Below are 16,889 nucleotides of genomic sequence, written 5' to 3'. Positions count from 1 at the left end.
GGGCCGGGCTGGCGGCCACTGGGGTTGCTTCAAAGGAATAGGGAGGGAAGGGGCAGCTGAGACCCAGGGACACAGAACTTCTGAGAGTCTCTCTGAGGTCCCTCTCTGCCATTTTTTTTTTCAGGTGGGGTTGGAGAAGGAAGCAGCAGAGGCCTAACGACCCTTCCTGCCCCTCTTTCTGCCTGGATCTTTGAGGGTTCGTGGGGATTTACCCAACATGCCGGAAGGCCAGGCACTAGGGTCAGCCCACCCTGCTCGAAACCCAAGCCAGGGACTACTGTCTGGGTACACAGGCACCTGTGGGCTTAGGGAGCCCCGGCTACAGCCTGTTGGCCCCATGAGTCCCGTTGACATCTCTGTTTTTTGTCAGAAGTGGGAGAGCTTGTTCACTTTCTCCATGCTGTCCCCTCTCTTCTGCCTGCCCTCCACATGCACACACACAGACATTGGAGAGCCACTTCTGGGTGACCCATCCCACTAGTGAGACCATCAGCAGTGCCTTCTCTTAGGGAAAGGAGCTTCCTGTGGGTCCCTTCACACCTGGACTGGGGGCCAGCATAAGTTAGACACAAGCCCTCTGAACAGGAAGAACCTGAAGCATGAAACTGAAACAGCCCACCCCTTATTTTACTGATGCGACGGGGGCCCGGGAGGGAGCAGGCTTGCCCAAGGTCCTGGGCACCTCCTGGTGCCCAGTGCTGGCTTTTGTCCCCCACCTCTGTGGGCTCCCAGGGGCCTGCAAAGGCTGGACGAGAGAGAGAAGTCTGCACGTGGCGGCTAGCGCTTGCTTGTGGCCCATGGGCTCTGACCCTGAGGCTGGTTTGGGAAAGAGGCCACAGGAATAACCTTGGGAGCTCTGGCCGGTGGCTTTCCCTCCCGCCCCGCGGTCGGGCTGGCTGTGTGCAGGTGTCTTGAATCATCTTCTTGGAGGCCCGTGGATACTTTCTGCTCCCTTTCTTCCTGCATGCCCCACCGCACGTGGACATCACCCACTTTCCTACGGGGGGCCTGGGTCTAGCCCTAGAACGGTCATAGGCAGTGATATTTATGGTCATCGCATCCAAACTCCCAGCCAGGGCAAGAGTGCCCTTGCCAACCCCCTGGACACCAGCCAGTGACGCTGGAGCGCTGCCAGGGGTTGGGACCTCACCACCTAGCGGACGGGCCCACACACGGGCCCAGATCAGTCCCCTCCATGCAAGTGCCCGGTGCCGGGGACCTCACAGGGGTGCCAAGGCCGACAGCTACCCTCTGTTCACGCTCAGACCCCAGCAAAATGTCAACATCACAGCCACACTTTAAAAAGAAAATAGAGCCTTCTAGAAAAAAGTAACATAAAGTGAAATCAGTAACTGCGGACCTGGCGTTGGGCCTCCCTGCCCGCCTGTCAATCTACCCTGTTAATCATCGTGTACAAATTCTGAAGAGCTATTTTGAGAAACATTTAGAAAACGGCTTTTACACAGCTATATATAACTTATTTATACCCTCAGACACGGCCTCTCTGTTTAGCAACAGATGGTTTTGTTGCCCTGGTTCTCTTTTCATCTCCTCGTCGAAGTCAAGCAGTTAGTAAGCCACTCCCTGACCCCAGGCGTACCTTTATCCCACACTCCACCTTGGCGTCAGGGGTCTGGGTGGGCGGCGGGGAGCAAAGCCTGTGGTTTTTAGAAGGCATGGCTTCAGAGAACCCGAGGGGACAAATACTGGAGGCATGGTGGCTGCTGAGAGAGGAGGGGCCCGGAAGCTTGGGAAGGAGCAGGACCAGCGGGTGGAGAGGCTGGGACAGGATGCAGGTGCCCCAGTGCGCTTTTCTCAACACCCGCGGGCATCTCAACGTCCACGAAGCACCTGCCGAGGGTATCCCACTGCCGTCCAGAGAACAGGCTCCAAGGCCAGACCAGCTGCCCCAGTGCTGTGTCTTTGGCCTACAGGAAGCAGCAAGTCCGCCTTGCTTAGTTGCCATGGCAACCTCAGTGCCGAGGCTCCTAAGGGCAGGGGGCGAGAAGGGAGGTGGGAAAGGCATGTGATGGCTTCTCTGGAAAAGCCCATCTGTTGTTTCCCCAGGAAACCAAGCTTGGGGGAGAAACAAGAAAGGAATAGGCAACTGGTTCTAGACAGAGAAGGGGGAGAAAGACCCCAAGATGCTCCAAGAGCAGCTTTCCTGACGGGATGTGTTTTCCTTCCTTTGGGCTGGGGGACATCGCTGACAAGGATAAAGGTCTGGGTGGGCCCTGGTGAGGGCATCTGTGCAGGATGCAGGGTAGGCCCTGTGGCCTCAGGCCTGGGTGGGAGTCCTAGGGGACCCGTATCAGCCGCAGCAGGCTTTCTTCTTGGCGGGGCGGTCAATCTGAATGGTGTCCTCCCTCACTGTGTCTTCTTGTTCCTTGAGGATCCTGGGAGAGGGGAAGGTAGAGTGTCAGCAGCAGAGAAGCTGCTAGGTACCTCAGGTTACAGGCCATCTGGGTCATGAGGAGGGACCCACCCTCCCCAGAGCATCAGAGAGTCCTCCAAGTCTCCCCCGGCGAGCACAGGTACACGACTATAATTTGTAAAGCCAGTGTAGTCAATATGCGTCCTTCATAACACCTCCTCCAGGAAGTCTCCCCTGATGCGCTGATAGCATGTGGATCCTTTCTCCATTATAGCCCCATCACTGGGTGTAATGCACTGCTTCTGTCTGGCTCCCTCAGCAGAGAGTGAGGTGCTGATGGCAGAGACTGTATCTTTTGTCTCTGCAGCCTATCACAGTACCCAGCACACAGCAGAGGCTCAGAAATTATATCTATTGGTTATTAACTTTATGGTGGGGCTTCCCGCATGAGCACAGCTCCAGATTAACTATAAGAGGTGAAGGATTAAAAATAGCCTTAAGTATCTTATCCCTGCTTTATACCTTCCAAGAGCTTTCACCTGAAGCATGTCTTCTGATTTTCACAACAACCCTTGAGTGGGCAGGGAAAATACGATGGATGTTCCTATGCTGGGGGCAAAGCTCAGAAAGGCAGGGTGACTTGCCCCGGGAATCAGTGGCAGAGAAAACCCTAGAATTTTCCCCATAGCTCCCTACGTCTTCCATAACTCCAGCGCCTCTCCAGTGCATTGAAGAAGTTGTCCTGAGCTCTTAGTTACTCAAATAAAAATATTTTTTAGATGCCCCAAGATGAAGGCTGAGCGCAAAATGAGCGCTAGTCAGTATTTGCCGGCTGGATGGATGGACAGATGGATGGAGGGATGGATGGAGGGACAGATGGAGGGGTGGATGGATGCCTAGATGGATGAATGAGTGAATTGCCCAAGGATTGAAATGGGGCTTGTGTGGTTCTGTTTCTTTACTCTCAGTGTAGGCAGAGGCTTTCGGGACCGATCTTTTGAGTGCTGTCCTCTCGGGTGCCTTTGTGTCCCCCACCGCAGCCCCTCTCCTTGGGTCCCCCTCCCCCTCCCCCAGGAGCCCATAGTATAACTCAGCTGGCTGCCAACTAATCCCTGCTAAAATATTAGACAGCATGGAGGGGCCTCTGATCTGACCTTTCCCAGGAGGATTTGCATTTAAATAGAGGATCCCTGGGAAAAAAGCAGGCTTTAAGGCTCAGAAGAAGACTGCAGTTGGGGGGCGGGCGGGGTGACAGGCAACGAGGCTTTCTTTTTGTCACTGTGTTTCAGAGGGCTGTCCCTCACCCCTGGGGTCCCACACAAAGGCCTAGGCCTCCAGCCTCTCTACCCAGATGGCTCAGATGGACAGAGGGATCGGCTGAGTGGTGTCTCTTTACCTGGCCAAATGGAGCATGGACTCTTGGGTGTTGTGACCGGAATAGGCACTGCATTCGTAGAAGATCAGGTTGTGCTCCTGGAATCAGAGAACAGAGGGCATGAAGGAGAATATGGCGGGGGGGGGGGCTGGAGGGAGGCATGGGGGGCGTGGGAGAATGCCCCTCTGCACTTACCACATCCTCACTTCCTTGTGTCGTCCCCTCCCCACTCTGTACCAGCTTGATTTCTGTCCCTCCTGCTCCCTGACTGATGCAGGCTCTGGAACTATCTCTCAGGGGAGCCGTGACAGCTATAAAACAATAGGACCTACACTGCTGCCTTTGTGTTTTACACTTTGTGGAATTGCTGTCCGGGATGTACGGGCTCCTTTCTTTTCACACCAGCCTGTGATGCAAGCCGAGACACAGAGGCCAGGGTGGGCAACATCCGTCCCACTTTACAGGCAGGGAAACTGAGGCTCAGGAGGGTACGAATGGCGGTGGGCCTGTTCGGGTCACAGCGGGGCTCCCAGCAGCCTGCTTTCCGCACGACATGGGCACAGTTAATTCATACACCAGTTAATTAATACGCCGGCTGCCCGCACCGTCCGCACTGGCGCCACGGGACAATTGTCCATCACTTTGGTAGGCAGAAGCTGTACTGTGAGAGTGGAGGTAGGGGTGTCATGGCCAAGGCCCATCTTATTCCACTTATCACTCCCATTAATAGGTTTCCTGCTTCCTTAATGACAATGCTAATGGCATCTGGCATGAGCCCTGGAGGCTGACGCCCTGGGGGGACGGGTAGCTGAGTGCAGACACTTCTGTGGTTGCAGATCAGGAGGCCCCGCGAACGCTGGCCCAGCTCCATCCTCTGCCTTCACCTGGTCTGGTCCCTGCACGCCTCGGTTGGGCCCTGACCCCCCTTCCATCTGTGGCAGGTTTAAGGCTCTGTGTGGGTGTGGGCCGCACGCAGGACCTAGAACTGGGAGACGTGATTTGCCTTCCAGCTTCGAGTCCTGACCCCACCCCTGGGGCCGGGTGATAATTTGAATAAATCACTTAACTTCTCGGAGCCACAGGGTTTTTTTCCACTAGAAAGGAAGAGAGAAAGAGAGAAAGACAGAAAAAGAAAGAAAGAAAAGAAAAGAAAAGAAAATGGGATGATAAACTAAAAACACAGGTCTGCAGTTCCTTAATCAAAAACCTTGGATCCAGATGTATTTTGGAATCCAGAATTTTTGAGTTTTAGAAAGTGAATACTTGTCTATAATACATATTATATAATAGCCTCTGTGGATCTGGGATAGCAGGCTATAATCAAATATATTAATAATTCTTCAGTGAAATATTTGAATATTTATTCAAAGTGAGGTAAACAAAACCCATAAATAGCCTCACATCGGTTCCGGTCAGGATTTTTCTGCCAAACGCAATGCAAAAACCTCTGTGCTCAGAGCTCCTTGGACTGGGAATTGTGGATGCAGCCCGTGGACATGCAGCTGTGGGACTTTCTTCTTCCTTTTTCCCTTGAGTTTCACCACCTGTGCCTGCCTTCCTAGCCTCTGAGGTCCCGAGTCCCCGTCTGGAGCAAAGCACACTGAGAATTATGGAACCCTGGGGCTGGGAAGCCCTATCTCCCCAGACACACAGTTCCCCGAAAACCACTCTGAGGCAGTAGAGGAAGCAAGGAGCGAGCATGGCTTTTGTTGCTGCCTGATTGCCATCACGCCGCGACAGTTCCCTGCTTGGGCAAGAGGGTGGATGCTCATTTTAATGGCTGGCTTTGCAGCGCCCACCCTGAATTTATCTGGAGTTTGCAGCTTGGACGCTCAGTCTCGGTAGGAAGGATGGATGCTCTAACAGAGCTGCCCAAGGAAGAGCACGCTGCCCGACAGGCAGTGAGTGTTTCATCCCTGAAGGCAACCAAGTAGGGAAACACAGATGATGGGATTCAAGGATCAGCTGGGGGGACTGAAATAAGTAACCTCCTACTATCTGAGGATTCATAGTTCTGAGTTCCAAAGAAGAGAGTCTGGGAAATTCCCCACACCTGAGTCAAGTTCTCTGCGGAAACTTCCACGTGCGGCAGTTGGACCAGCCCCACGATGCCGGGACACCACCCAGCCCGCCTGCTGACTTCACAGGGAGCTCCCAGAGAAGGGTCCCAGCCCGGCTCTGGGGTACATGTCCGACTCCCCTTGGGGTCCCTCCCTGTCCAGAGAGACGGGCATGCTTGCCCCTCACCTTGGCCAGCCGCTCTCCCAGGCCCCGCGGCACTTCCCGCTCCTTCTCGTTGTCAACTTTGTTGCCCAGCAGAAGAACGGGAATGCGGTCTCCCACGGCTTCCTGCGGAACAGATAATCCCCCAACTGAGAGAAGCATCCTTAAGGAGAACCGGAAGGGCAGGTGGAAACACTGGCTGCAAAGACACAGACTAGCTTGCGAACCCCCTGCTGCCACAGAGGCTGGTGGTAGCAGAGTCACCCCAAAGCACAGAGGGGACCACCATCTCCCAGAGCCCCAGTTTGCCGGGCTTCTGCAAGGTGCTCAAGGCTGTCTCTGGGTGCCTCCCAGCCCTCTCAGTGCAGGGATCCCCCCTTTACCCCGCTCCCCGTGACCTGGCACTGGGAGCAGGACAGGGCACAGCTGGCACTGGTACAATAGGTGTCCGTACGGAGCCCCCGAGGGCATCCCCAGGTGATCATACTTGATCGATGTGACCAGAGTGAACAAGGAGTTGCTCAAGGGGCTTCTGAGGAGGCCCAGGAGCTGCACGGTCAGCAGTGTACCTCCTGCGGCCTTGAACTGGGCACGTAACTCCCCGAGGGCTGGGTCCACATCCGAGTCACGGTCTTGGGTCCACAGCACGTGATACATGACTGTCATGTGCCTCCCTGGAGGTCACCCCATGGGGACCCCTGTCCTGGGTGCCCTGGCTCTGAAGGAGCCCTGATCTGGAAGAATGGGAGCCACAGCAGTCGTACTTCATGGGCCAGAAGAACAGGTTTATTCCAGGGCTCAACCCTACTTACTCCTCCAGGGGCTGTGTCCTGTGTCATATCAGCCAGGGGCCTGCACCCCAGGGTCCCTGCACCCAGGGTCCCTGCACCCTAGGGTCTTTGCACCCCAGGGTCCCTGCACCCAGGGTCCCTGCACCCCAGGGTCTTTGCACCCCAGGATCCCTGCATCCCAGGGTCCCTACACCCCAGGGTCCCTGCACCCCAGGGTCTTTGCACCCCAAGGGCCCAGGACGCATAGCTACTGAGTGAGTCAATATGGTAATGTTCACATTTACGCAGGTTGTTATTTTTGCTTTGTGAGATATTTAATGAGGGGCTTTTAATCATAATTTGGTAATAAATAGTTATTCGCTGCAGTTCTGTGTCACTAAGTAGGGAAGGCCGTGGGACACCAGAAGCCTGCCGGTGGCTACTTTCGCCAACAGTTCGTCTGCTTTACCCTAGACCCCGTCAAATAAATGTCCATGGTCCATCTGACAGGTCACCTGTTTTGGGTTTAAATAGCATCACATTTGAAATGAAGCCTCCGTGGTTCCTCAATCTACACATTTTTTTTTTCGGTACGCGGGCCTCTCACTGTTGTGGCCTCTCCCGTCGTGGAGCACAGGCTCCGAACGCGCAGGCTCAGCGGCCACGGCTCACGGGCCCAGCCGCTCCGCGGCATGTGGGATCTTCCCGGACCGGGGCACGAACCCGCGTCCCCTGCATCGGCAGGCGGACTCTCAACCACTGCGCCACCAGGGAAGCCCTACACATTCATTTTTACTGTAGTTCAGTAGTGAAGAGCCTCTCACGTATTAAATGAGAATGTTAAAGCTCAGAGAATCCAAAGGAGCACCCAACGAAGTCAGTGTTCTGAGCACCCACCCTTTAGTGTACGGGGCCACCTTTCTCTAATCTTCGCTCTGAATTACTATTTCCAGTGACCTCTCTGCTATTTAGTGTCTCATTAACCGGAACTCTCTAAAGGCAGTATTTCCACATATTCGTGGTGAGACGGTAATGAACACTCGTGACGATGACTCAGAGGCCCAAGATCTTACAGCGCCCCTCAGCAGTAGACTGACTTGTGCACGTGGTGGTGGATGTGTTGGGTAGACTTGGCCATATTCCAGTTATCTGCAAGTAAGAAACCCACTGATGGCTACGTGCGTGGACCATAAGGCTCCCTCTTAACCGGACTGCGGGTACTGGGAATACCCCGCTCCCCACCTGTGCTGTGCCGCAGAAACTTGTGTGAAGAGTTTTTCACATAAAAGGAAGAAAAGGGGAAGAATCAGGAATGTGGGCCAGAAGACTTGCTATTTGCAGCACACGCGCGAGAGAGATATTTGTAGATTGATGTGTGAGGAATGACTAAGGCTGGTGGGATTTCTTGACATGGAAATGCTCTGAAAATAAGAGCATCAGACTTGAAATCCCAGGGTGGGATTCTAGCCTGGAACCTGGTATTACTTGTTACGGGCGATGGCTTGTTCCTCCCTTGTAAAGGGGATGCCAGGTCCTGAACGACCAAATAGGATGAGGTAGGAACAGTCAGCCCAGCATCTGGGCCCCGCACCATGAGCAGCCGGGCTGCCTCTTGGAAAAGGAGAGGCAGTCTTCCTTCCTAAAGTGCTTCCTGGCTAAGAAAATAAAAATAAAAGAGCTTAGAAGGAGCAGGAAAAAAAAGCCCAGACCCCAGCTGGAGCGGTAGTTTTCTGCCCTTTGCAATGTTCCCCTCTTATACAAACTCTCTGGACCCTTCGTTTCCCCTCCCAGGGCCCTGGTCTGTGCTGATGTAGGAGAATCAGGCCTATCTCCAAAGACGTGGCAAAAATAAGTGAGAACACACATAAGGCCAGGGCGTGCATGTGCTACCCACTGCAGGCAGCAAGGCACCCTCACCCCGGCCCCAGGTCACCCTTCGACACAGGAGGCACTGGGGCTGGGCTGGGGGCTTCATGGTCCTCTCCGACTTGAACCTCGAGATGTGAGCTTTTTGCCCACACTTTACATCATTCACCTACTTAACGAGGGTGTTGGCCTGTCCGCTGCTTGGACAAAGGGGCTCATAATTATCCACCAGATGAAGCCACACTTACTTTTCAAAGTCCAAAGGCACCTCCTTTGGTGACTAAGTCTAAGGCCACCCAATGTCTGCAGACATTTTTTTTTTTTTTTTTTTTGCGGTACGCGGGCCTCTCACTGTTGCGGCCTCTCCCGTTGTGGAGCACAGGCTCCGGACGCGCAGGCTCAGCGGCCATGGCTCACGGGCCCAGCCGCTCCGCGGCACGTGGGATCCTCCCGGACCGGGGCACAAACCCGCGTCCCCTGCATCGGCAGGCGGACTCCCAACCACTGCGCCACCAGGGAAGCCCTGTAGACATTTTTATAGATGTTGCTGAAGTCCCATGGGCACACCAGGTCAGAGGGACAGGTCTGAGGGCAGCTCCCGGGCTGGGCACAGGCTCTGTGCAGGAGGCCCAGGCTCTGTCTGGCTCTGCCACGTCTCTCCGTGGGACCCACCCGGATCCCTCCTCTCTTCCCTCCCTCTTCCCTGAGCTGTGAGGTGGGCTCCAGAGCTGGTCTGACACACAAGCAAGCCTCTCCACCTTCCACCACTTCAGTTGCCTTTCTCTGAACTTGAACTTCGTGGAAGACAGACTTGCTGAAATTCAAAAGATTCCCCGTCTCTGACTTTCGCTTACAGAAGCTGTCAACTCAGAGCAAGGGCTGGCTTTCAGCTCAGGACGTGCAGCTGTTGCATTTGGTTGGTTGCTGTGCGTACGCGTGTGCGTGTGTGTACGCGTGTGTACGCGTGTGTGTGTGTACGTGCGTGTGTGTACGCGTGTGCGTGTGTGTACACGTGTGCGTACGTGCGTGTGTGTGCGTGCGTGTACGCGTGTGCGTGCGTGTACGCGTGTGCGTGCGTGTACGCGTGTGTGTGTGTGTGCGTGTGTGTTAACATCTATTTTTTAGGAGGCAAGAAAAAGCACTTAGTGCTGCTATTTCTCCAGAGGCAGAACAAAAAAATTTCTCAGCACGTTAAAGCACGCATTTATGCTCAGAAGAAAATGACTGCAAAATTATATATTGGGGGTTTCCATATTTATCCGCCCCCCCGGACGATGAGTCAAAACAAGATTTATTTGCGTAGTTCGTTCTCAACCGCCAGCACTTTGAGCTCAGCTCGGAACGTGGTGAAAAGAAAAATCAAACGCTATTTTTTGCCGTGTGCTGTACATTGTCACCGGTGGCAAAGATCACAGAGTGAGAGCCAGTCAGCCGTCCAGGAAGGGAGAGGAAAGCTGCAGAGCTATAAAACAAGAGGCTACGTGAGATTAATCTCCATGGTTTTTTTCTGGCTCAGAGGCACTGGTCTTGCTGGTTGATGACTTGGGTCAGATGCCACTTCCTTGATGTACAGGCCTAACAGGACAGTGCCCCTGAGGATGACAGAAAGATCCAGACGAGAAGTTAACACGCCAGGACTGCAGACATTGCAGACCAAACATCTGGATTCGGGAGGAATACCAGCCCATCGGGCTTGTACCATATCCTATCTTCTCTACCTGACACAGGCCCCAAAGTCTTCAGATGTCCAGGGTGCCTCACGGTCTAAACATGGGGCCCTTAGAGCCTGACGGTCTAAACATGGGGCCCTTAGTTTCTCCTCTAGATTGGACTGGTTAAACCAGCACCACGCAGCCGAGATGTGGTGGTCAGGAGGGTGGGGGATGCTGAGTCGGTAGGAAGGTCTAACTGCTTTGATTCCCTGGACGTGCACAGGAAAGCTAAATGGCGGGAGAATCAGCACAGAGCATGTGTGGGCACCGCTTGGGTCTTTCCTGCAGGAGACCTGCGGGCCAGGTAAAGGTGCTGAGGTGGGAGAGGAGGGGCTGTGGGGCAGGACATCTCATAAGGCAGAACAGTCGCCCCTTCTCTTGTGCCCAAGGCATTCGGTTCCCTCTGGGCTGGCAGGGTTCTCCCATCCACACACACACCTGCTCCATCCCGGCCCCCCAGAGAGTCGAGTGCCAGACCCTATAGAGCGCGGGGGCCAGGAGGAACCTTCCAGACCCTCTGGTCCACCCCTCCATGGAGTGACTGGCCCACGTTTCACGGCCAGGCGGTGGCTAGGCTGGGACGATGAGAATGTCCTTTGCAGGGAACTCCACGCCTCCCCAGCCGCTGTTCCTGCCCGTCGCGACCTAGGAGTCAGTCTTTGCCATGTATAATCCGTGGCAATGTCAGCCCTTTCCTTGGGTACGGCTTTTCAGGTTGATGGGGGAAGGGGCGCTGGGAACAGCTGGTCACGATTCACTTAATAATAAGGCTTCTGAACCCAAAGCCTGTTATTAAAGCTCCCCCTCCACCCTCCCTTCTCCTGGCAAGGGGCTGGCGAAGCGCTGGGAGTGCTACGGAAATTCAAGGTGTGCCACAAACATCAAGGGCTGATTATTTTCAGTTCCCCTCCGATCCAATTAGGTGTCAAGTTTTAATCTATCACCTGACGTCTCTGATGGCTGGTTGCCAAGGCAGAACGACTTAGCTTTTCAAGAATCTTGAGAACAACTGCATTTATGACGCCACGGGTCCATATCCTCAACACACAACCCCACCTGACAGCCTCCAGCACCTGCTCGCAGAACCCTGGGGCTGCTGCACCGGTACATCACACTGAGTCCTCCAGAGCACGTGGCGCAGGCTGGGTATGTGGGTTGTGCCCCGCAAATTACAAACATCTTTGAAAAGGATTTAGAATCTTGCTTCTCGAAGTGTGGTCCCTGGACCAGCAGCGCTGGCTTGTTAGAACTTGTTAGAAATGCAGCATCCCAGGCCCCAGCCCGCACCTGCTGACCCAGGCTCTGTATTTTAACCGGGTCTCCAGGAGGTGCTTCATGCATATTAGAGTTTGAGAAGCACTTGTTTAGGCTGGAATCCATGGTGGCTGAGAAACAAAACCACCTGGGGGACTTTTGCTGTTTTTGTTTTTTGTGTGTTTTGCATTTCCGGGACCTGAATCGTTCTCTTTGGGCCCTGGTGTCTGTTTTGTTTGAAAGCTTCACAAGTGATCCTGATGTCCACCTAAGTTTGGAATCATCATTTAAAATGTACCGGTACCTTCTGCTAAAATTTTAAAGCAGGAAAACGCAAACTACAAAGTATACAGAGAAGCCCCATCCACATAGGCATAATTCTGAGTTAACCACAGGTGGATCTGCCATCTCAGCTCAGCTTCCACCGGGGAGTGGCTCTGGCGGGGTGCGTGCCGGCGAAGCCTCCCAGCCCTACCCCGGGCAGGAACAGGCCAGCCAGGCAGTGCTCGACCCAGCTTTCTGCAGAATGGCCAAGCTCATGCTTCAAGCTGCAACGATGACCCTCTGACATTTCTTCACCTCCACCACCACCTTCCAATTCAACCAGACGTTCCACTTCCTGGCTAGATCCCAGGCTCTCTGCAAAACAGGGGCCTTAGAAACTACAGTCCCCCCTACTGAGGGCAGAAAGTGTAGAAAGTGTAAGCTTCTCTCCATCCATCCCTACTAAGCCCAGACTATCTGCATTGCCTCTTCCCAGCTCTAGTACACAGCTGTCCCTCCCTATCTGCAAGGGATTGGTTCCAGGACCCCCGCGGGTAGCAAAATCCACGGATGCTCAAGCCCCTTATATAAAATGGCGAGGTACAGTCAGCCCCCAGCCCGGGATCTGCAGGTCCCGCGTCCTCGGGTTCAGTGCACGTGGAAACCCCACTGTGCATTTATCAAAGTTCAGATAACGGGGAACAATTAAATGTCTGTGGCTGGGAAAAGAACAGGAGACCTTGATCGGGTCATGGCCTCAATTTCTTCATCTGGAATGAGATGGCTGTATTATGTCAGTGATTTTCAGAGGGAAACCCTCTTGTCTAACAAAATTGTGGCTGAGCTTCCAAGAAGCAAAACTGAAAGTCATAGAGGGGTTCTGAGGTGGGGGGAGAAGGCCCAGACCTGTGACCACCACCCTTCCCTGCCTGTCTCTGGCTGTGAGAAAGGTCAGCCTGGTTCCAGGGCTCCAAGGAGGAAAGTTTCAAAACCACTGGGTTAGGTCATCCCTGAAGTCTCTCCTGGTGCTTAACTTCTGCGAGGAAGAGAAATCTGCTGGTGCTATCAAAAATCAGGTCATAGGGCTTCCCTGGTGGCGCAGTGGTTGAGAGTCCGCCTGCCGATGCAGGGGACACGGGTTCGTGCCCCGGTCTGGGAGGATCCCACGTGCCGCGGAGCGGCTGGGCCCGTGAGCCATGGCCGCTGAGCCTACGCGTCTGGAGCCTGTGCTCCACAACCGGAGAGGCCACAACAGTGAGAGGCCCGCGTACCACACACACACAAAAAAAATGATGTCATAAATTACAAAGTTTGAGGAGAGTTCACTTCCGGATCACCCCACCATCTGTCTCCACTCTTAGCTCAGTATAGAGCCATTCACTACATTTCAAAACGTACATTTTCTCTATTGTGTTTTAGACGCAATAATTTTGAAAAATAATTTGTATCGAGCAAATTTCTGAGAAACTCTTGCATCCGGCTTCCATTCTTGCTCCTCATTTTTCTTGGTAACGACAAGGACATAGATTAACAGGAGAGAAAGAAGTGGCCCATCCAATCCAAACTTCAAGAGAAACAGATTTTGGTGCGAGGAAGCACAGATCTTAGGGTTGAAACAAATGAAATGAACAACCCCCGTATCCTGCCTGCACGGTGACACGGCATCCATGCACGCGTCCAACATCTGCCCAGCACTGTGGGACCCAAATACCGGTCACGATGACAAAGATGTGCAGAGGGCAGCAGGGGCCCGGGCTGGCAGCTGTGTCCTGGATAGCAGTGTGGCAGCCTGACTGATGAGTCGGTAAGGGGCTGGGCAAGGACTACGGGCTTGAGCAGAGGGTTGAACATAAGCTCCATGGGGAGAGGAACACTGTCTCTTTTATCTGGTGCTGGGATGCCCAGACCCCAGAACAATGCCTGGCAGTGTTTAGAACAAATAAACGAACAAAGCGTGGGTCCTGCTGATGGAAGGAGCTGGGACCATTTGACTGTCTGTGAAAGAATCGGGAGGGACGGGGCCTGTAAAAAATACTAAGTGGCTTGGCACACTGCCCTTGGCCTTGAGACATCTGCATTCAGTGGCAGAGAAGGACATGCAGGTGGTCGGGAAGTAAAAAGCGCTTACAAAGCGGCATGTTGCAAGGATAACAGCGAGAAAGCAGAGTCTTACAGAGAATCCAGAATTCAAGGAGGAGCCCTGTGTCTCGAGGGCCCAGCCTGAGGTGACTCTGGGGCGAGCCTGGGTCCCGCACATTGCAGATCAGCCTCCCCTCGTGCGAAGGGCTGTGACCCAGGCCCCCAAACCGTGAGCACGACGGTCCTGGGCTGGTCACGGCGGGACCCCCTGAAGCTAGAAAAATGCAGGAGAGACGGTGGTAACTCAGTTTAAACACCTTGGGACCCCATCCATCCTTGACACTTGACACTCCCTCCCCTAATCCTACCCCACTTTTCACAATCTTAATGACACCATTATCGGCTTACTCGGTATTTGTCCTGTGTCCTTCCCCCAGCCCCCTCCCCCCATGAGGGCAGGGACCGCACCTCTCATGTTCACCTTTGGGTCCCCAGTAACCAGCCTGGTGCCGGGCACTTGGGTGGACTGACGCATGGACGCCTGAACCGGTTTTTTCCCGGAGTAGGTGGGGTGTGAGTCAGGTGTCCAGAGAGGGCAGCAGGCCCAGGAAGAGGGGCCGCCCGTAGGCCCCCAGCTCACCTCCGCGCTGCTCAGCCACGGCCGCACGGCCAGGAAGGACTGCCTGGCTGTGAGATCATACATGACCACGACGCCGTCGGCCTTGCGGAAGAACTGCTGGGTGATGCAGCGATACCTGCGCAAAGGGCCGGGTCAGGTGCGCGGCCTCTTCTGCCGCCACAGCCCGCCCCTGCGGGGAGAGGAGAGGCGGGGTTACCCGGGGGGCGGGGCGGGGGGGCCATCCTCACCTCTCCTGCCCCGCCGTGTCCCACAGCTGCAGGGCCACCCGCGAGTCGTCCACACGCACGGTCTTCATGCGGTAATCGATGCCTGTGGGGGGAGCCCAGCATCAGGTCCAAGTCCGGAACCCACGCCCGAGCCCGGAATCCCATCAGCCCGAGGGCGCGGCCCTCGCCCTGCAGCTCCTGACAGGTGGTGTGCGCCGGGACAGAGCATTGGACCGGGAGGCCCGGGACCTGGCTCCTGGTCCTGTCTCTGCCACTGACTGGCTGTGGGACCTTGATCCAGTCACGGAACCTTTCTGGACCGCAGGCTGCTCACTGCAGTGTAATCCAGACCCTCTTTAGGGATCGAATGAGATCACATATGGAAAAGCAATCTACCAGCGGAAAGAATTATCATTTACTCCCTCCTTGGGAAGATAAGCGACAGAAAGACTGTCCTCAGATTCCTTCCTCACTCCCTCCCTTTTCTTCTTTCCCCCTAAAATGCTTTTCAAAGTTCCCTAGTAAAATCCGAATATCCCTGGGGGATGGATCACACTTCCAGACTCCCACTGTGGTGATGCAAAGGTAGGTGGGGGAGGAGGGGCGAGAGGGGAGGGCTTGACAGGTGGAGGGAGGGACAGAAGAGAAGGAAAGCAGTGGGGGCGGGAATCAGAGGCAAAGCCCCCTTAGAGATGGAATCAGAGCTCCTAATCCCAGCCATCAAGCCACTCGCAATCCTCCCTCTTAGGCTGTGACCCTACCTGGAGTCATGGATCCCAGAGAGAGGGTGCAGGTCAGGCAGGTCCCACAGCAGCCCTCAGACAGAGGACCTACATGCAGGGGCTTTGATAACAAACACTCCTCCCTCCTACACCCTGCGAGAACGTTCACAGATGCTCAACCAGGTTTAAAACGTTTTTCCCCCTTAAGGCATCAGATCTTGGAACCAGAGGGCATCCCCTCCCAACCTCTAAAAGGCCCAGCCTCTGGGGTCCTTACTCTGGAGGGCTCAGGTAGGGACAGCGACAGCAGCCTGGCCAGACAGAGACAGACAGACAGACTGACAGACAGGCAACCAAGAGGCAGTTGATGGAAAAGGGCATCCCTGCCACGGTCTCCAGGCAAAGGCGAGTGTGTGAGGGGCCGGGCAGGGGAGGAGAGATGGGAGGGTCATCCGCTCCTAGAATGTTAGCAGGACTGCAGAGGCCCTGGGCTCACAAAAGAGAGTCGGAGAGAGGATGCGCGTGTCTGGGTGAGGAAAAGAGGGACGTGTCCCATTGGTAGAATGCTTGGCATCCCCAGTTTCCATGTGCCACCTCTCCCTCTTCACCGCGCTCGCCTGAGACATCCATGTGCGGGTTGCTATCTGCACACACCTGCACACACACACATGTACCCATCCTCACACGTGCACCCCTCTTCTCTTCCCAAACCACAGAAGGATAAAGAAGCAGGACCCCAGCCTTGCCCAAGCTGGTCAGCAGCCTCAGTGAGCTGCAAACCCAGTTCTGAGGCTCATTCCTCTTTTCATGGCAGTACCCTGGGCACGGGGTCCCTGGCAGCTCCGTTTCACCTAGAAAGTCCAAGGCTAAATGCTCCCATCAGAACAGATGGAAACCAAACCCAAGGGTGTTTTCTTAGCTAAAGCGGTAGGGCTTCCCCCATCTGTGCTCTGGGAGGCCAGGGGGCTGCCCACAGCCTGATAACAACCCAGGGGAAAGCCAGCCTCAGTCATCACTCCTTCGGGGCCTGATCTGAAGCCCCCGAGCATGAGCCCTCTCTCTGATGGAAAGGCAGGTGGTGGAGGGACGGCTGGGTCCCTCGACCTCACTGGTAATCGCTCTGCTGGTGGACGGGGAGCTTGGCGAGTGTCCGCTGGTCCACGAGGTACCCCTCCCTGCAGCCTCAGACCCGCAGGCCGGGAAGTAGACGAACAAGCCCAAGGGATGAGTGGGGTTTGGGGGGACACGGGGTGTCAGTGTCCAGCAGGTTGCACAGAGTGACGAGGGACCAGAGGGATTTCTGAGACCCCCCCCCCGCACCCATTCCAACGGTCCGGGAGCCCAGACCTCATGTTCCTGCCTCAGTCCTGCCTCTGACCAGCGGTGTGACCTGGACGATGTGAC

The 16,889-nt window shown here is 54.9% G+C and overlaps 1 protein-coding gene across 1 annotated transcript in view; it reads right to left on the bottom strand.

Moving 5' to 3' along the window:
- Nucleotides 1-2,311: 2,311 nt before the first annotated feature.
- The window catches only part of CRACR2A (calcium release activated channel regulator 2A), a 70,446-nt gene continuing 55,868 nt past the window's right edge, over nt 2,312-16,889 (bottom strand). Inside the window, exons 13-17 of the mRNA XM_065888117.1 lie at nt 14,785-14,866; nt 14,558-14,672; nt 5,997-6,098; nt 3,771-3,847; nt 2,312-2,396 (exon numbers count right to left, since the gene is read on the bottom strand). Coding sequence (XP_065744189.1) covers nt 2,312-2,396; nt 3,771-3,847; nt 5,997-6,098; nt 14,558-14,672; nt 14,785-14,866 — 461 coding nt within the window. The remainder of the gene's footprint in view (nt 2,397-3,770; nt 3,848-5,996; nt 6,099-14,557; nt 14,673-14,784; nt 14,867-16,889) is intronic.

Source organism: Phocoena phocoena, chromosome 11, assembly GCF_963924675.1.
Source record: "Phocoena phocoena chromosome 11, mPhoPho1.1, whole genome shotgun sequence".
Classification (NCBI taxonomy): domain Eukaryota; kingdom Metazoa; phylum Chordata; class Mammalia; order Artiodactyla; family Phocoenidae; genus Phocoena; species Phocoena phocoena.
The sequence above is the reverse complement of the archived record's forward strand: the minus strand, read 5'-3'. Positions and strand labels throughout refer to the sequence as shown.